Source organism: Mirounga leonina, unplaced genomic scaffold, assembly GCF_011800145.1.
Source record: "Mirounga leonina isolate KUSES-001 unplaced genomic scaffold, KU_Mleo_1.0 Mir_115, whole genome shotgun sequence".
NCBI lineage: Eukaryota > Metazoa > Chordata > Mammalia > Carnivora > Phocidae > Mirounga > Mirounga leonina.
This window is the reverse complement of record NW_023270268.1, coordinates 89,665,183-89,678,321: the sequence shown is the minus strand read 5'-3', so window position 1 is coordinate 89,678,321 and position 13,139 is coordinate 89,665,183. Positions and strand designations below refer to the sequence as shown.

At 37.5% G+C, this 13,139-nt stretch overlaps 2 protein-coding genes across 3 annotated transcripts in view; both read left to right on the top strand.

Annotated features, from left to right (window-relative positions):
* EAF2 (ELL associated factor 2) overlaps window positions 1–7,440 on the top strand; it is a 57,928-nt gene extending 50,488 nt beyond the window's left edge. Inside the window, exon 7 of the mRNA XM_035000055.1 lies at window positions 7,211–7,440. The gene's annotated coding sequence lies outside the window, so the exon portion shown is untranslated. The remainder of the gene's footprint in view (window positions 1–7,210) is intronic.
* The window catches only part of SLC15A2 (solute carrier family 15 member 2), a 33,257-nt gene continuing 25,233 nt past the window's right edge, over window positions 5,116–13,139 (top strand). Inside the window, exons 1-4 of one of the 2 annotated variants that reach the window (XM_035000049.1) lie at window positions 5,116–5,389; window positions 7,211–7,298; window positions 7,890–8,031; window positions 12,754–12,846. In XM_035000049.1, coding sequence (XP_034855940.1) covers window positions 5,252–5,389; window positions 7,211–7,298; window positions 7,890–8,031; window positions 12,754–12,846 — 461 coding nt within the window. In that variant the 5' untranslated portion in view covers window positions 5,116–5,251. The remainder of the gene's footprint in view (window positions 5,390–7,210; window positions 7,299–7,889; window positions 8,032–12,753; window positions 12,847–13,139) is intronic. The other variant, XM_035000050.1, reaches the window with a different exon arrangement.

Genomic DNA, 13,139 nt, shown 5'->3' with positions numbered 1-13,139 from the left:
CGAGAGAGGGAACACAAGCAGGGGGAGTGGGAGAGGGAGAAGCAGGCTTCCCGCCGAGCAGGGAGCCCAATGTGGGGCTCGATCCCAGGACCCTGGGATCATGACCTGAGCCGAAGGCAGACGCTTAACGACTGAGCCACCCAGGCGCCCGGGGAGAGGACATTCTAGCTGAGGCTATGCACATGCACAGCAGGGACCAGAGATGCCCCAAGCTATTCATACACTCCTGACTAACCCTGGGGCTATGTGCTTGTGCACAGAACACTGAAAAAGGGCCTGACGAAAAGTAAAATCTCAGAAGACTAGAAAACAGCCTGAACTTTGAACGCACTCCCCTACACACAGTTCCATCAGCAAAGGACAAAGCCTTAGTGGTTCAAGGTGTTTAACCATGTCCTCTGCCCAGTCTTTGACTGCTCCAAGTAATACATACTGCTTCACTTCCACTTCTAAATCTCACTCAAGTTTTTCTGGCCTAGACCCATCCAGAGAAGATGATTCTTGGAAACAGTTCCTAGCTTAAACCAAGTTGACAATAAACAACCCTAAAACTGGAAACAACCCAAATGTCCATCAACAAAAGAATGGGGAAATAAATTGTGTCATATTTGCATAGTGAATTCTACTGAACAACAGAAAAAAGAAATCTTGTTACAGACAACAAAATAGGTGAGTCTCACAGATGTAGTGTTGAGCAAAAAAAAATCAAACACAAAGAATACAAACAGTATTTTCCATTTATATAAAATTCAAAACAAACAAAACAAATCTATGGTGATAGAAGTCAGAAAAGTGATTACCTTGGGGGAGGACACTTTGGGAGACAGAAGGGAAGCAGCAAGTATTATTCTCTAAAGGACTTTCAGCACTGAGGTGCTAGAAATACATATATATTTTTTATCTTATCTGGGTGATGGTTGTGTGTTACACAAATATTAAAAAATGGAGTTTTACACTTAAGATTTATGCATTTTAAATTATATTTAATTTTAAAAGTCCAACTACAAGGTCAATAGAAAAAAATATTTGCAATGCAGACAATGACAGCATTAATAGCAATAATATAGATTTTGTAAACTTACAAGAAGGAAAGAAACAACTCACTAAGAAAATGAGTAAAGGAAATGAATAGGCAGTTCTAAAAATTATAAAAACATACTTTTGTCTTAGCAATCTCACTTCTAGATATTTATTCTTCAGACATATTTGACTTATATACAAGGTTATTATGACAGTATCATTTAAATAGGAAACTAAACAACCTGGACATGCATCTTTTTGTTACTGATTTTTTGGAGTTATTTACATAGTCTGGACACAAACCCTTTGACAAATATATGTAATATGAATATTTTCTCCCACTCTGAGTTGTCTTTTCACTCTTAACATGTATTTTGGTAAATGAAAGTTTTTAATTTTATAATATTATAAATTTATAATAGTTTTATAATATTACAAAATTAATAATAATTTTATAATCCAAATATCCAATGTAGTCCAAAATATCAATTGTTTTCTTTTATGGTAACCATATTTTTTGTCTTATTTGAGAAATCTTGGCATACTCCACAGAGAACATAAAGATGTTTTCCTCTAAAAGCTTTATTTTTTAAAAAATAGATCCACAATCTATATAGAATTGTTTTTTACATATGGTGTAAGATAAGGGCTAAAATTATTTTTTCCCGTGTGGATATCTAGATGGTGTTTATTTATAGAAAACACCATCATTTCTCCCACAGCACTGCAGTGTCAACTTTGTCATTAATGATGCCTTAGCATCTGTGTATGTCTTCTGAAGTCCATTTTGTTCCATTTGTTGCCTTACTGTTGTGTTGATTCCACTCTGTTATAATTAAAATAGTTTTATAATAGGTCTTATATTGGGTAGTACAAGTCCTCTTGCTCTTCAAGACTGCCTTTGCTATTCTTGGCTTATTGCATCCCCATATGAATTTTAAAAATCAACTTGTCATTTTCTACACTCACAAAACCTGTTGGGATTTTGTATTGAAACAACAGGTTGATTTGGAATATTGACATTTTTACAATATGAAATTTCTAAATCATGAGCATGGTATGTTTCTTCATTTATTTAGATCTTCTTTAATTTCTTTCAATAATATTTTATAGTGTTTAACGTTGAGGTCTTGGACATCTTTTATTAGATTTATGCCTAGGTATTTTTATGCAGTTATAGCTGGTATCACTTTTAAAATTCCCTTTTCTATTTGTTTTTGCGGATATCTAAGTACAATTTATTTTTGTGTGCTGATTCTTTTTTTTTAAAGATTTTATTTATTTATTTGAGAGAGAGCACAAGCGGGTGGAGGGGCAGAGGGAGAGGGAGAAGCAGGCTCCCCACTGAGCAGGGAGGCCAATGCGGGGCTCAATTCCACAAACCTGGGATCATGACCTGAGCCAAAGGCAGTTGCTTAACTGACTGAGCCACCCAGGCGTCCCTTGTGTGCTGATTCTATATTCATACACCTTGTTAAACATGTTTTCTTTTAATTTCTTATTTCTCTTCTCTCTGAGTATATTAGTATCTATCATTTTAGAGCTTCAGTCTCCTTTCTGAATATGTGTAAAATATCACCCTGCTGATATACTCACTGAAGCCATAAATATTTTTTACTCTTATCACTTATATTTTAGATTCTTCCACTTTCATTACCTCTTTTGTCTCCAAACAGTTTGTGCTCATTTCTATCCAGGAGTTGCTCTTCTCTTTTATTTCTTCCCTTTTATTCTTCTGTCTGATTTCAACTTAGCAAAAATGATAGGGTGTAAGAGACATCTTGATATATGATAGAAAGAGCTCTAGAGTAGGCCTTGGGAGGCTAGAGTTCTAGTCCTTGCCTGTCCCTTCTGAGCTTTGAGCTCTCCTGTAATATATTCTGTAAGCTAGACTAGGAGAGGGATTTCAAATCAGTGTTTCCTAAATTCCTGTCATAAGAATCACTAGAGGTGCTTCTTAAAAACAGAGGTTCTTGCATCCCTACTTAAATCCATTGAATAAGTATTTTCAAGAAAAGGCCTGCAAATCTGTGTGTGTGTATATGTGTTTGTGTACATATGCATACATACATAGATACATACATATATATGTATATATATATGAATTGTTCTGGAATAAATATTATATATATGAATGAATAAAAATATATGTGAATGAATTACCCTACATCACTCTCAGCATCAGGGAATTTTAGTTTATATAGGACAAGATTAAGATTCCTTCCATCTCTGATATTATTTGATTCTATGAAAGCTGCCATTATATTGCCATAATCAAAAGAAGAATTATATCTAAAAGAGTATCAGAGAACCAATGCCAATACTCTAAAGTTTGGTGTTTGGGGTACCTTTGAGTACAAATGAAGGTACATTGCATCTCAGGTGCATTGTATCTATAGGTGCTCTGCCAAGTCAAATGCTATTCTAGAGGTATAAGCCAGAGCAGGGGGAGCCGTTGATAAAATTAGATCTTTAAGGCATCTCAAGGTTAACTTGACCAGTAAATCATGACTATTTATTTATTTTTCATTTAAAGTTATAACCACACTAAGTCAGAAGGAATAATACCTTTTGAAAGAAGAACTACAGCTTAATCATTAATGCCACAGTCAGAAATGAAGCTGGACTCTTCTTTGGTTAAAGGTTGGTGGGAGAGAGAGGCGAAGGGGAGTGAGAAGACATGGTCAAAGTCTGAGGTAAAGTTTGTTCTGGCCTTATTCATCAACAAGTTGCTCAAATAGGCAATTTAAGAATTTTTCCAGGCATAAATTTATACGTTCTCTCTCATAGTCTCAAATAAAATAATTAATTCTCCTGTTTTCTGATCTCCTTGTTGGTTTAACACTCATTTTCCTTATAGCTCTCTGGCCTTTCTTTTCCCTTTTATTTTCACTGACAACTGGAAAGGCATCACACTCTTTTGTTCTTCTTTTATTTACCCCATCAATTTACTGTATTAAATGCATCTATCATCATTATACCTGTTCTTGTTCCTCCTCTGATAAGGGCTAAATATTATATTCTGGAGACATTTGGGAGTTCAACTACTAAGTATTAAGGAAAATTATGTTTGCAATAGTACCTAGATAGTAACTAGTTCATGGGGCACCTGGGTGGCTCAGTTGGTTAAGGATCCAACTCTTGATTTTGGCACAGGTCATGATCTCAGGGTCATGGGATCAAGCCCCACATAGGGCTCCATGCTCAGCATGGAGTCTTCTTGAGATTCTCTCTCCATCTGCCCCTCCCCCCACTCATGGGCATGTGCGCATGCTCTCTCTTTGAAAATAAATAAAATATTTTTCTAAAAAAGAAACTAGTTCATAATTTTTGCTCAAATTGAATTTTATTTATTAATGAAATGATGGACTCATCTTGAAGTGATGAAAACACAAGGAATGAATTTAGCAAAGAAGAATGATTCCCAAATGTACATCACCAAAACTTTTCTCTAATTTTCTTTAGCTCCACCTCTTTAACTGTTTATAGGGTATTTCTAGTTGAACTTTATCATGTTGAAAACCCAAATCAACATCTTTTTCTATCTTTGCAAATTCAATTTTGTGATGACTTTCTCTCTTCAATGCCTTTCAATTCCCCTATATTCCTACATTTCCATTTCCATACCCTCCATTCCTGAATAATGACCATAGGCAAATCTGATACAAATCTCCCATCGATCATGGCAGTTAAAAGTCCAGACCTGCTACTTGCTGGCCACATGACTTGGACAAATTATTCAACCTCTTAGGATATTAGTTCCTATAAAATGGGGATTGTGCTAAGAATTAGAATATAGATAGATATGATATATCTATCTATATATCACCATATAGATGTTCATCATCATATGGTTCAACATCACCATAATAGATGTTCAATAAATGGTAGCTCCTGTGACCCTGAAATCAGTTTTTTTTTCTGAAATCAGTTTTTAAATCTATACTTGAGGCATTGTATTCTTAGCTATTTTGTACTCTTCTGCAGTTCTCTAGCATTGTCTTGCCCCATCTTGTGATGTGTTACTCTTACTTCCTCATGCTCAACCTTTTACTTAATCATTATTTTGACTAGTCTCTGAGACCCAACCCTTTTTTTCCCTATAGCTTTGTGCTTTGCTTTGGGTGAGGCAGCTGCTAAAAGCTGACACACAGAGGGTTAAACCTAGTCCACTCCCAGTGCCCGGTTTTACAGTAGGCTGGCAGCTGTCCCAACTGCCTACTGAAGCCAAATGCTTGAAGAGAGTGAGAGTAAGGAACCAGCTATGAATCCTTTCCAGAAAAATGAGTCTAAGGAAACTCTTTTTTCACCTGTCTCCACTGAAGAGGTACGACCTCGACCCCTCAGCCTTCCAAAGAAGCCACCTCCGGTGAGTCCCCAAATTCCAATCTGCTTCTGACAGGAACAGAATTGCTCTTTGGGTTCTACTTCTTGGCCTCTGGAGTGTCAGGCTGAGCTGTATTAGGTTATCAAAAACTATTCTCACTTGGAGTTAGAATTAACCTGAAAACCAAATCTAAACAGAAGTTTCCTTTGCTTAGGAGAAGAAGCAGCAGGAAGAGGTAGTTAAGAGTTCTTCAGTTGGAATCCAGGACTTTGCTGTATCTCATTGTATATTCTGAGTTTCTCTGGGGTGAAAAAAGAAGCAATTTGAATATCCAGGGAAACTTGGCAAGCATTCTTGCCTGGAGAACTGTGTGTGATTGTTCTTTCTAAACCAATATAAAAACTCAACCCTTCTTTCCCCCCTGTATTCAGAATCTTATGCTGGACACCAAGGAGAGTTTTAGAATAGATCCAGTCTCTGTTACGATGTGTGCCAGTTTACCGTGGGAGACAGGACAGAGAAACTAAGAATAATAATGTTTGTATTTTATACTTGTTAAACACTTCCAAATTCATTATCTCATTAAATCTTTATATCAAAATCTTAAAAGTGGACAGGGTATAGAAATAATAACCAATATTTACTGAGTTCTCACTATGGGCCAAGAGGTGGTAGTATGCTCATTTATTTGGAATAAGAGAAGTGAACATAAAGACAGGTGCAGTGGCATGGCCAGGGTCAGTAGGTTAACACAGCCAGTCCCAGTAGTACATAGCTAGTAAAGTGTGTTAACTAAACTCCAGGTTGCGTAATTCTCAAGCTGTGAGCTGGGAAGGTAAGAAGCCAGTTTATTGTGTCTTTCAAGTAAGTTAATATATTAACATATATTAATATTTAGGAGGGTTGTTTATGTCTATCCATATGGGTAAAAATGGAAACATTAATTTATTACTTTGTTTATTTAGCTAATTATATATCTTCTGGTCCTAAACATTTAAGTCTGCTTATAAAGATGCATATATTTCTTATGAAATGAGAGGCAATATAAATTTCATGATGAGATTTGACTGTCCCAAATACAAATATCTCCATCCCCCCTCATGTTAGTTGGGCTATCATAATAGGTAGGGATTTGAAATAAACATGACTTTCCTTATATACTGACTGATATGGTACATGTAATAGCATAGTTCTTTTAATGTCTGATAGGATTAACAAGAAAATGTTATAGAATGTCTTTCACAGGAAGAGTGGACATTTAATATTACAAGATTTAAGAACTCTCTGGCCAAGTTTAAGGTGATCAATCAGCTTACTTTTAGTTGGGCTCTGAGCCTGGCTCCAGCAGGCTCTGAATGGGAAGCCATCATACTGCCAGGATTCCTCCCAGCATGATGAACAGGGCAGGTGGGGACAAGAGAGGTTAGTTCGAACACTGTAGCTAAGGAGGTTATTGACCTCTAAACGTAATTGCTTGGGCATCAAGTGCTCCATAGTCTAATTCTTTGTTCTGTTCTTAGAAATAAGTATGTTTATTCTCCTGCTCAGAGCCCCAGGCTTTTCAGTTAGTAGCTGTAGGAAGATGAGCAGGTCCTGGTCTCTGGGATCAAGGAATGTCTGAGTACTTCCATGTTAAATGAATGAGGAGCAAAGTAATATTCAGAATAGCTTCTATCACTCCTAAGTCAGCAATGCAAGCACTTTCAGTGTGGTAATAGCTGTTTCTTGAAGAGTAGGAGCCATTGCTATGCATTACCTATCACAGTGATTTAAAATAAATACATGTTTCTGTTATAGGGCAAGCTACTGATTTAAATGGGGGGGGGCAGCTCATGCTTGAACCATTGTCTTTTTGTTTCATAGAAAATCTGTGGCTCCAACTATCCACTGAGCATTGCCTTCATTGTGGTGAATGAATTCTGTGAGCGCTTTTCCTATTATGGCATGAAAGGTAATTTTGTGTCCCAAGGACTTCCTTCTCTCCACTCATCCTCACCCCTTATTTGGAACAATGTGGTCTTCCTTATGCACTTATTTCCCTTATCCACACTTTCTGCCTTCATCCAAATTGGTCTTTTCCTTTGGCCAACCCTGCCAATAAATACCTCATGGGATTTCACCTAGTAACTCATACAAGCCAAGAATAGAAGAGCCTAACAGAAACCAGAACACAGTCTGTAAGAACAAAAGTGTGACAACTTCCATTTTCATATCTGTTTCTCAGGCCTATGAACTATATTGTTGGGAGGGAGAAGGTAGGGATATTGGAAGCACCATATGATCTTTGCAATTGGTTTAAATGCTGCTATGTATGCACATGGACTGAAGGGAGGAGTATTGCATTTGCCCACTAAGCAAAGTCTCACCCACTCCCACAGTTCCCATGGGTCCTGCTTCTACTGCCTGGCAGTCACCCCTCAGTCACTTCACTGATAGGAGTGTTGAAGGTCGAGATTACCTTCAAAGACCAGAGATGAAATGTACTTCTCCATAAATCACTTTAATGCATCTATCTTGTTTTGTTTCCCCTTCTCCACCTCAGCTGTGCTGACCCTGTATTTCCTGTATTTCCTGCACTGGAGCGAAGACACCTCCACATCTATATACCATGCCTTCAGCAGCCTCTGTTATTTCACTCCCATCCTGGGAGCAGCCATTGCTGACTCATGGCTGGGAAAATTCAAGTAAGGAAAATGGGAGGTCACATCCCCACATCACAGATTCATCATGCAGAGATTTTGCCACTTCTAGCCTCTTGCTTCCAAGCAAGAGTATACTTATGCCATCCATGACAAATAAGCATCTCTCTAAAACTGACAACACAGAAAGACTATTTCTCTTCATTATCAGTTTTTCCAATTTTTTACATCCTTTCCAGTCAGGAATTGTTATTTTTATTTTCCTAAATCTAATTTTAATCTTCCATTCTGTAGTTTAAGACCAACTCTTGTTCTGATCTTAGAGACAATAAAGATTGCTACCCACCAGAAAATTTATAATTTTAGAGACCTCAATGTAGTTATTTCATATACTGTTCATCTCTTCTCTGGTTGAATCATCCTTTAGCATATTCTTATGAGTCCCTCTTCTCAGCTGTTTTACTGTTTCTTTAATCTCTGTGGTTTCCTTCTTAAGAATCTAATACCTATTTTCATGAGTTAGACTGATGGTCTGTTCAGTTCCGTATCTTTTAAGTCTCTGAAAATAGCACCAAGAGACATTTATGGGGTAATGTTTTAGTTGTCTCCTATAACATTATCCTCACAGGTTAGATATGGATCTTGGCTATTCATCACCAAGTTATTTCCATAGTCTTGTCATCTATGGATTTATTTTAATTAGTATTTCTCAAAGTGCATTTTGTTGAAATTGGTTGATAGGATACAATGAGTGTAATATAGGAAGATAAAGTTGTCATGGTCAAATAAGTTTGGAAAATGCTAGGCTGAACAAAGTTAAAAAGATTTCTTTATTGCATGACTTCTTATAGCCTTTAACATGGTAATAAACACTGTACACTCTCCAAGAGAAGGTTATAGTATATAGTGATTGCCAAACTTATTTAAGCATGAAATATTGTTTCAGGATATTTTGTGGATGTGGTGTTCCAGGGAATCCTCTTTAGTAAATATTGGTTTATATCTCACTTGGTATATATATATATTTTCATTGTTCTAAGGTGTTTTTTTTAATATTTTATTTATTTATTTGACAGATAGAGACATAGTGAGAGAGGGAACACAAGCAGGGGGAGTGGGAGAGAGAGAAGCAGGCTTCCCACTGAGCAGGGAGCCTGACATGGGGCTCAATCCCCGGACCCTGGGACCATGACCTGAGCTGAAGGCAGACACTTAACAACTGAGCCACCCAGGTGCCCCATTGTTCTAAAGTGTTTAATCAGCATTAAATATATAGCTACAACCATAGCATGGTAGTAAACACAGATTCTTGACTTGAGAGAAGGTTGGTGGGAAGGTGTCTAAGATTTATGTTTGCTACTTATGTAGTATTGGTCACCAAGTCCATCCAGATAGGAGGTTGGCATTATACGCAGAAAAGAAAGTATAAGCCATGGTCTTTATTCAGTAAATAAATTTTTATAGAATAAGAGACTCTCATACATGACATAGTACATTCTTTTATTTTTAAAATGACTTCCTCCAAAATTGAAGCATGGATATGGCTTCTCGTGATGTCTATAAACATCTACTGAGAGGCTTAACTGCATGCTAGAACGCTATTTTTTATGTCAAGTTGCTTTTACAGAGAGCCAAACATTTTTAGTCATAGTCCCTAGTGTGGTGTTTATACCCTGTGACCCATGCCTATCAGTTCAGGCTTACAACCACTCTCTTAAATGTGTTTATTGCCAAATATGCTTTTGGATATCATCTCTACACTTCTATTTTCTCTTTCTCTGAGTAGGTCTAGAGCATGTCCTTTCCATCTCCTATCCTTTTTGTCTCATCGGAGCTGACCTTCTTCATGCTAGGTCTCTTTCTCTGCCATCACTGCACATACTTCTCAGTTTCTAAGCTCTAATTAACAGTGGCTCTGGTAGTGAAATAAAACCTAAAACTTCTTCCTCTTTTCTACATTAACCTGTCTATAATAAAACTAAAGGAACACTAACACTGGTTAGACATAGAAATTCTAGACCTAACCCTAATACTAATTAATTAGAATGTCACTTTACTTATTTTTTTCTTTTTGAGAGAGAGAGAGAGCAAGAGTGAACATGTGAGCGGGGGGGTGGAGAGGTGGGCAGAGGGAGAAGGAGAGAGAGAATCCCTAAGCAGGCTCCATGTTCAGCGTGGACCTAGCACAGGGATCGATCCCACAACTCTGAAATCACAACCTGAGCCAAAATCAAGAGTCAGACATTCAGCCAACCTGGCCACCCAGGCACTCCAAGAATGTCACTTAGGAATGTTCTTTGACGTCTCTGGATTTCACCTTACTCATTTGCAGATGGAAGATCAGTCAAGTCTGTCCAGAAAAGTTCTGTTTCCTATGGTTAGGATTTCAGTGGCCTCCTTTCAAATGCAGAGTGTCCAAATCTATCTTGACTTCTTTCTCTTTCTGTTAAAGTTTCCTGCCATTAGCTTCCTCTCTTATATTTTTCATATCCTAGACTAATTCCCTGAGCCTTTCACCTAAAAGTTTGCTTATTTTCTTTCTAAACCATTTATACTTTCCGCGTCCATTTAGTCCAACAATCTGATATTGCTCTGATCTCCCTACGCAGACTCTATTACTCCAGCTCACACTCCTTTTGTTTTTTCTCTCTAATGATCTAGCAGAGATCATCTCTTTTGGGTTCATGATAGCTGGCCTTTTTTCAATCCCTTTTTATTCCCATTCTATTTATTCTTTTTATTCCAACAAAGAAAACTTTTCTTTAGAAGATGTTACAAGGCCTTTTGGGAAAGCCTGCCCCCTCCCTCTGATGTTAATTGCTTTGGGCAATTAATGCCCTGGATTAGTCACCCAACCTCTTATATCCTACTTGCCATTATAAACCCCCTAAGGTCCCTTCCCTGGACAGCCAACCTAGAGAGATTAGGCATTTAGGATGAAAAATCCACAACCTGAGATTGCTGGCATCTCCAGCCTCTCTCTGATACCTTCATTTCATTCTTTATATTCCAGCATATAACACTTTAAAATCACAGGTGTAAACCATATAATTTCCAAGGTTCCTTCTAGTACTAACATTCTACTTATATATAAAGAGAATGCTGGTATAGTAATGCACATAAGGAATATATTGCATGTGTGGTAGTGTGCCATATTTCAGTGTGTAAATCTCTACATATGTTCTTCCTCGAATTCCTCACTGTTCTACTTCCTATTTGCCTTCAGATTTCTTGGGAAAAATAATACAAGAAATCCCAACCAACTGCATGATCTTTATCACTGGGCAGTCTATTCATAGTTCCCGACTCCTTTCTTACCCTTGGTAACTTGAACATGGGATAACTGTGGTGAGGATTACAATTAACCCAAGTGTTCAAGTGACCAGGCTGAAACTGACAGCCCTTTATCTTTCTGTATATCCCAGTGGTTGGGTTTAGAGAAAGTTCTTTGTGTTAGCCATCCCTTTTTCCTGTTTACCTGGAGTTTTTTCTTGACCCCTCTTGATTTCTAGAGCCAAAGACATTCCTTGATAAAAACATCACAGGTCAAAGTATCCTGTTGTCCTGGTTCTCCTAGTTTAAAAAAAACACTTGCTACAAATCCATCCTGTGGATGCTCTGTGTCTGTGTGGGGTGAGTGAGGGGAAAGGACAGGTCACATATGAGAAAGGAGCTTGAAGGGAACGTCCTTTACCTCTAACACCACAGGGTAAAGAGTTCATTCACCGTTACTATTTCTATGTACATTTCTCAGGAAGGTCTTTCCTCTTCCACCCCTTCCTCCTCCTACTCCATTTATCCTAGTACTGAGAACAGTATGAACTCTGAGGCTATTACTCAAGCCTCTCAATTCTGTTTATTTTTTTTAATTTTTATTTAAATTTTAGTTAGTTAACATACAGTGCAGTATTGGTTTCAGGAATAGAATTCAGTGATTCATCACTTACATACAACACCCAGTGCTCATCACAAAAAGTGCTCTTTTCAATACTCATCACCCATCTAGCCCATCCCTCACCCACCTCCCTCATCAACCCTCAGTTTGTTCTCTATCATTAAGAGTCTCTTATGGTTTGTTTTCCTCTCTCCTTTTCCCCCCTCCCATATGTTCATCTGTTTTATTTCTTAAATTCCACACATGAGTGAAATCATATGGTATTTGTCTTTCTTTGACTGACTTATTTCACTTAGCGTAATACACTCTAGCTCCATCCACATCGTTGCAAATGGCAAGATTTCATTCTTTTTGATGGCTGAGTAATAGTCCATTATATATACACACCACATCTTTTTCCATTCATCAGTTGATGGACATTTGGGCTCTCTCCATAATTTGGCTATTGTTGATAGTGCTGCTATAAACATCGGGATGCATGTACCCCTTTGAATCTGTACTTTTGTATCTTTTGGGTAAATACCTAGTAGTGCAATTTCTGAATCATAGGATAGTTCTATTTTTAAGTCTTTGAGGAATGTCCATACTGTTCTCCTGAGTGGCTACACCAATTTGCATTCCCACCAACAGTGTAAGAGGGTTCCCACATCCTTGCCAACACCTGTTGTTTCTTGTGTTGTTAATTTTAGCCATTCCGACAGGTGTGAGGTAGTATCTCATTGTGGTTTTGATTTGTATTTCCCTGATGATGAGTGATGTTGACCAGACACTCATTTCATGTGTCTGGATGTCTTCTTTGGAAAAGTATCTACTCATGTCTTCTGCCCATTTCTTAATTGTTTATAGACTGACTGATTTAACTCTCTCAACAGGACAATCATCTATCTCTCCTTGGTGTATGTGCTTGGCCATGTGGTCAAGTCCTTGGGTGCCTTACCAATAATAGGGGGACAAATGGTACACACGTGAGTAAAATCATGGAATAAATTAAACCACTGTTCTTCCATTAGACAGGTAAATGTCTCACACATTCGTTACAGGTGATTTTCTGTTTTCTTACCAGAGATGTCCCTTTATTTTCAACCTATTGTTTTATTACCAAAGTGGTTGGGAAAAAAAGTATTTTATGACCAGTTGAACTCTTTCCTAATTTATCTGTCCTCATTTGTTTTTATTAAGTACTTGGAGACTTGTAGAATGCCTAGCTAGTATCTTTTTCATAAAAACTCATCATATGCTTGAAGATAATTATTAAAAC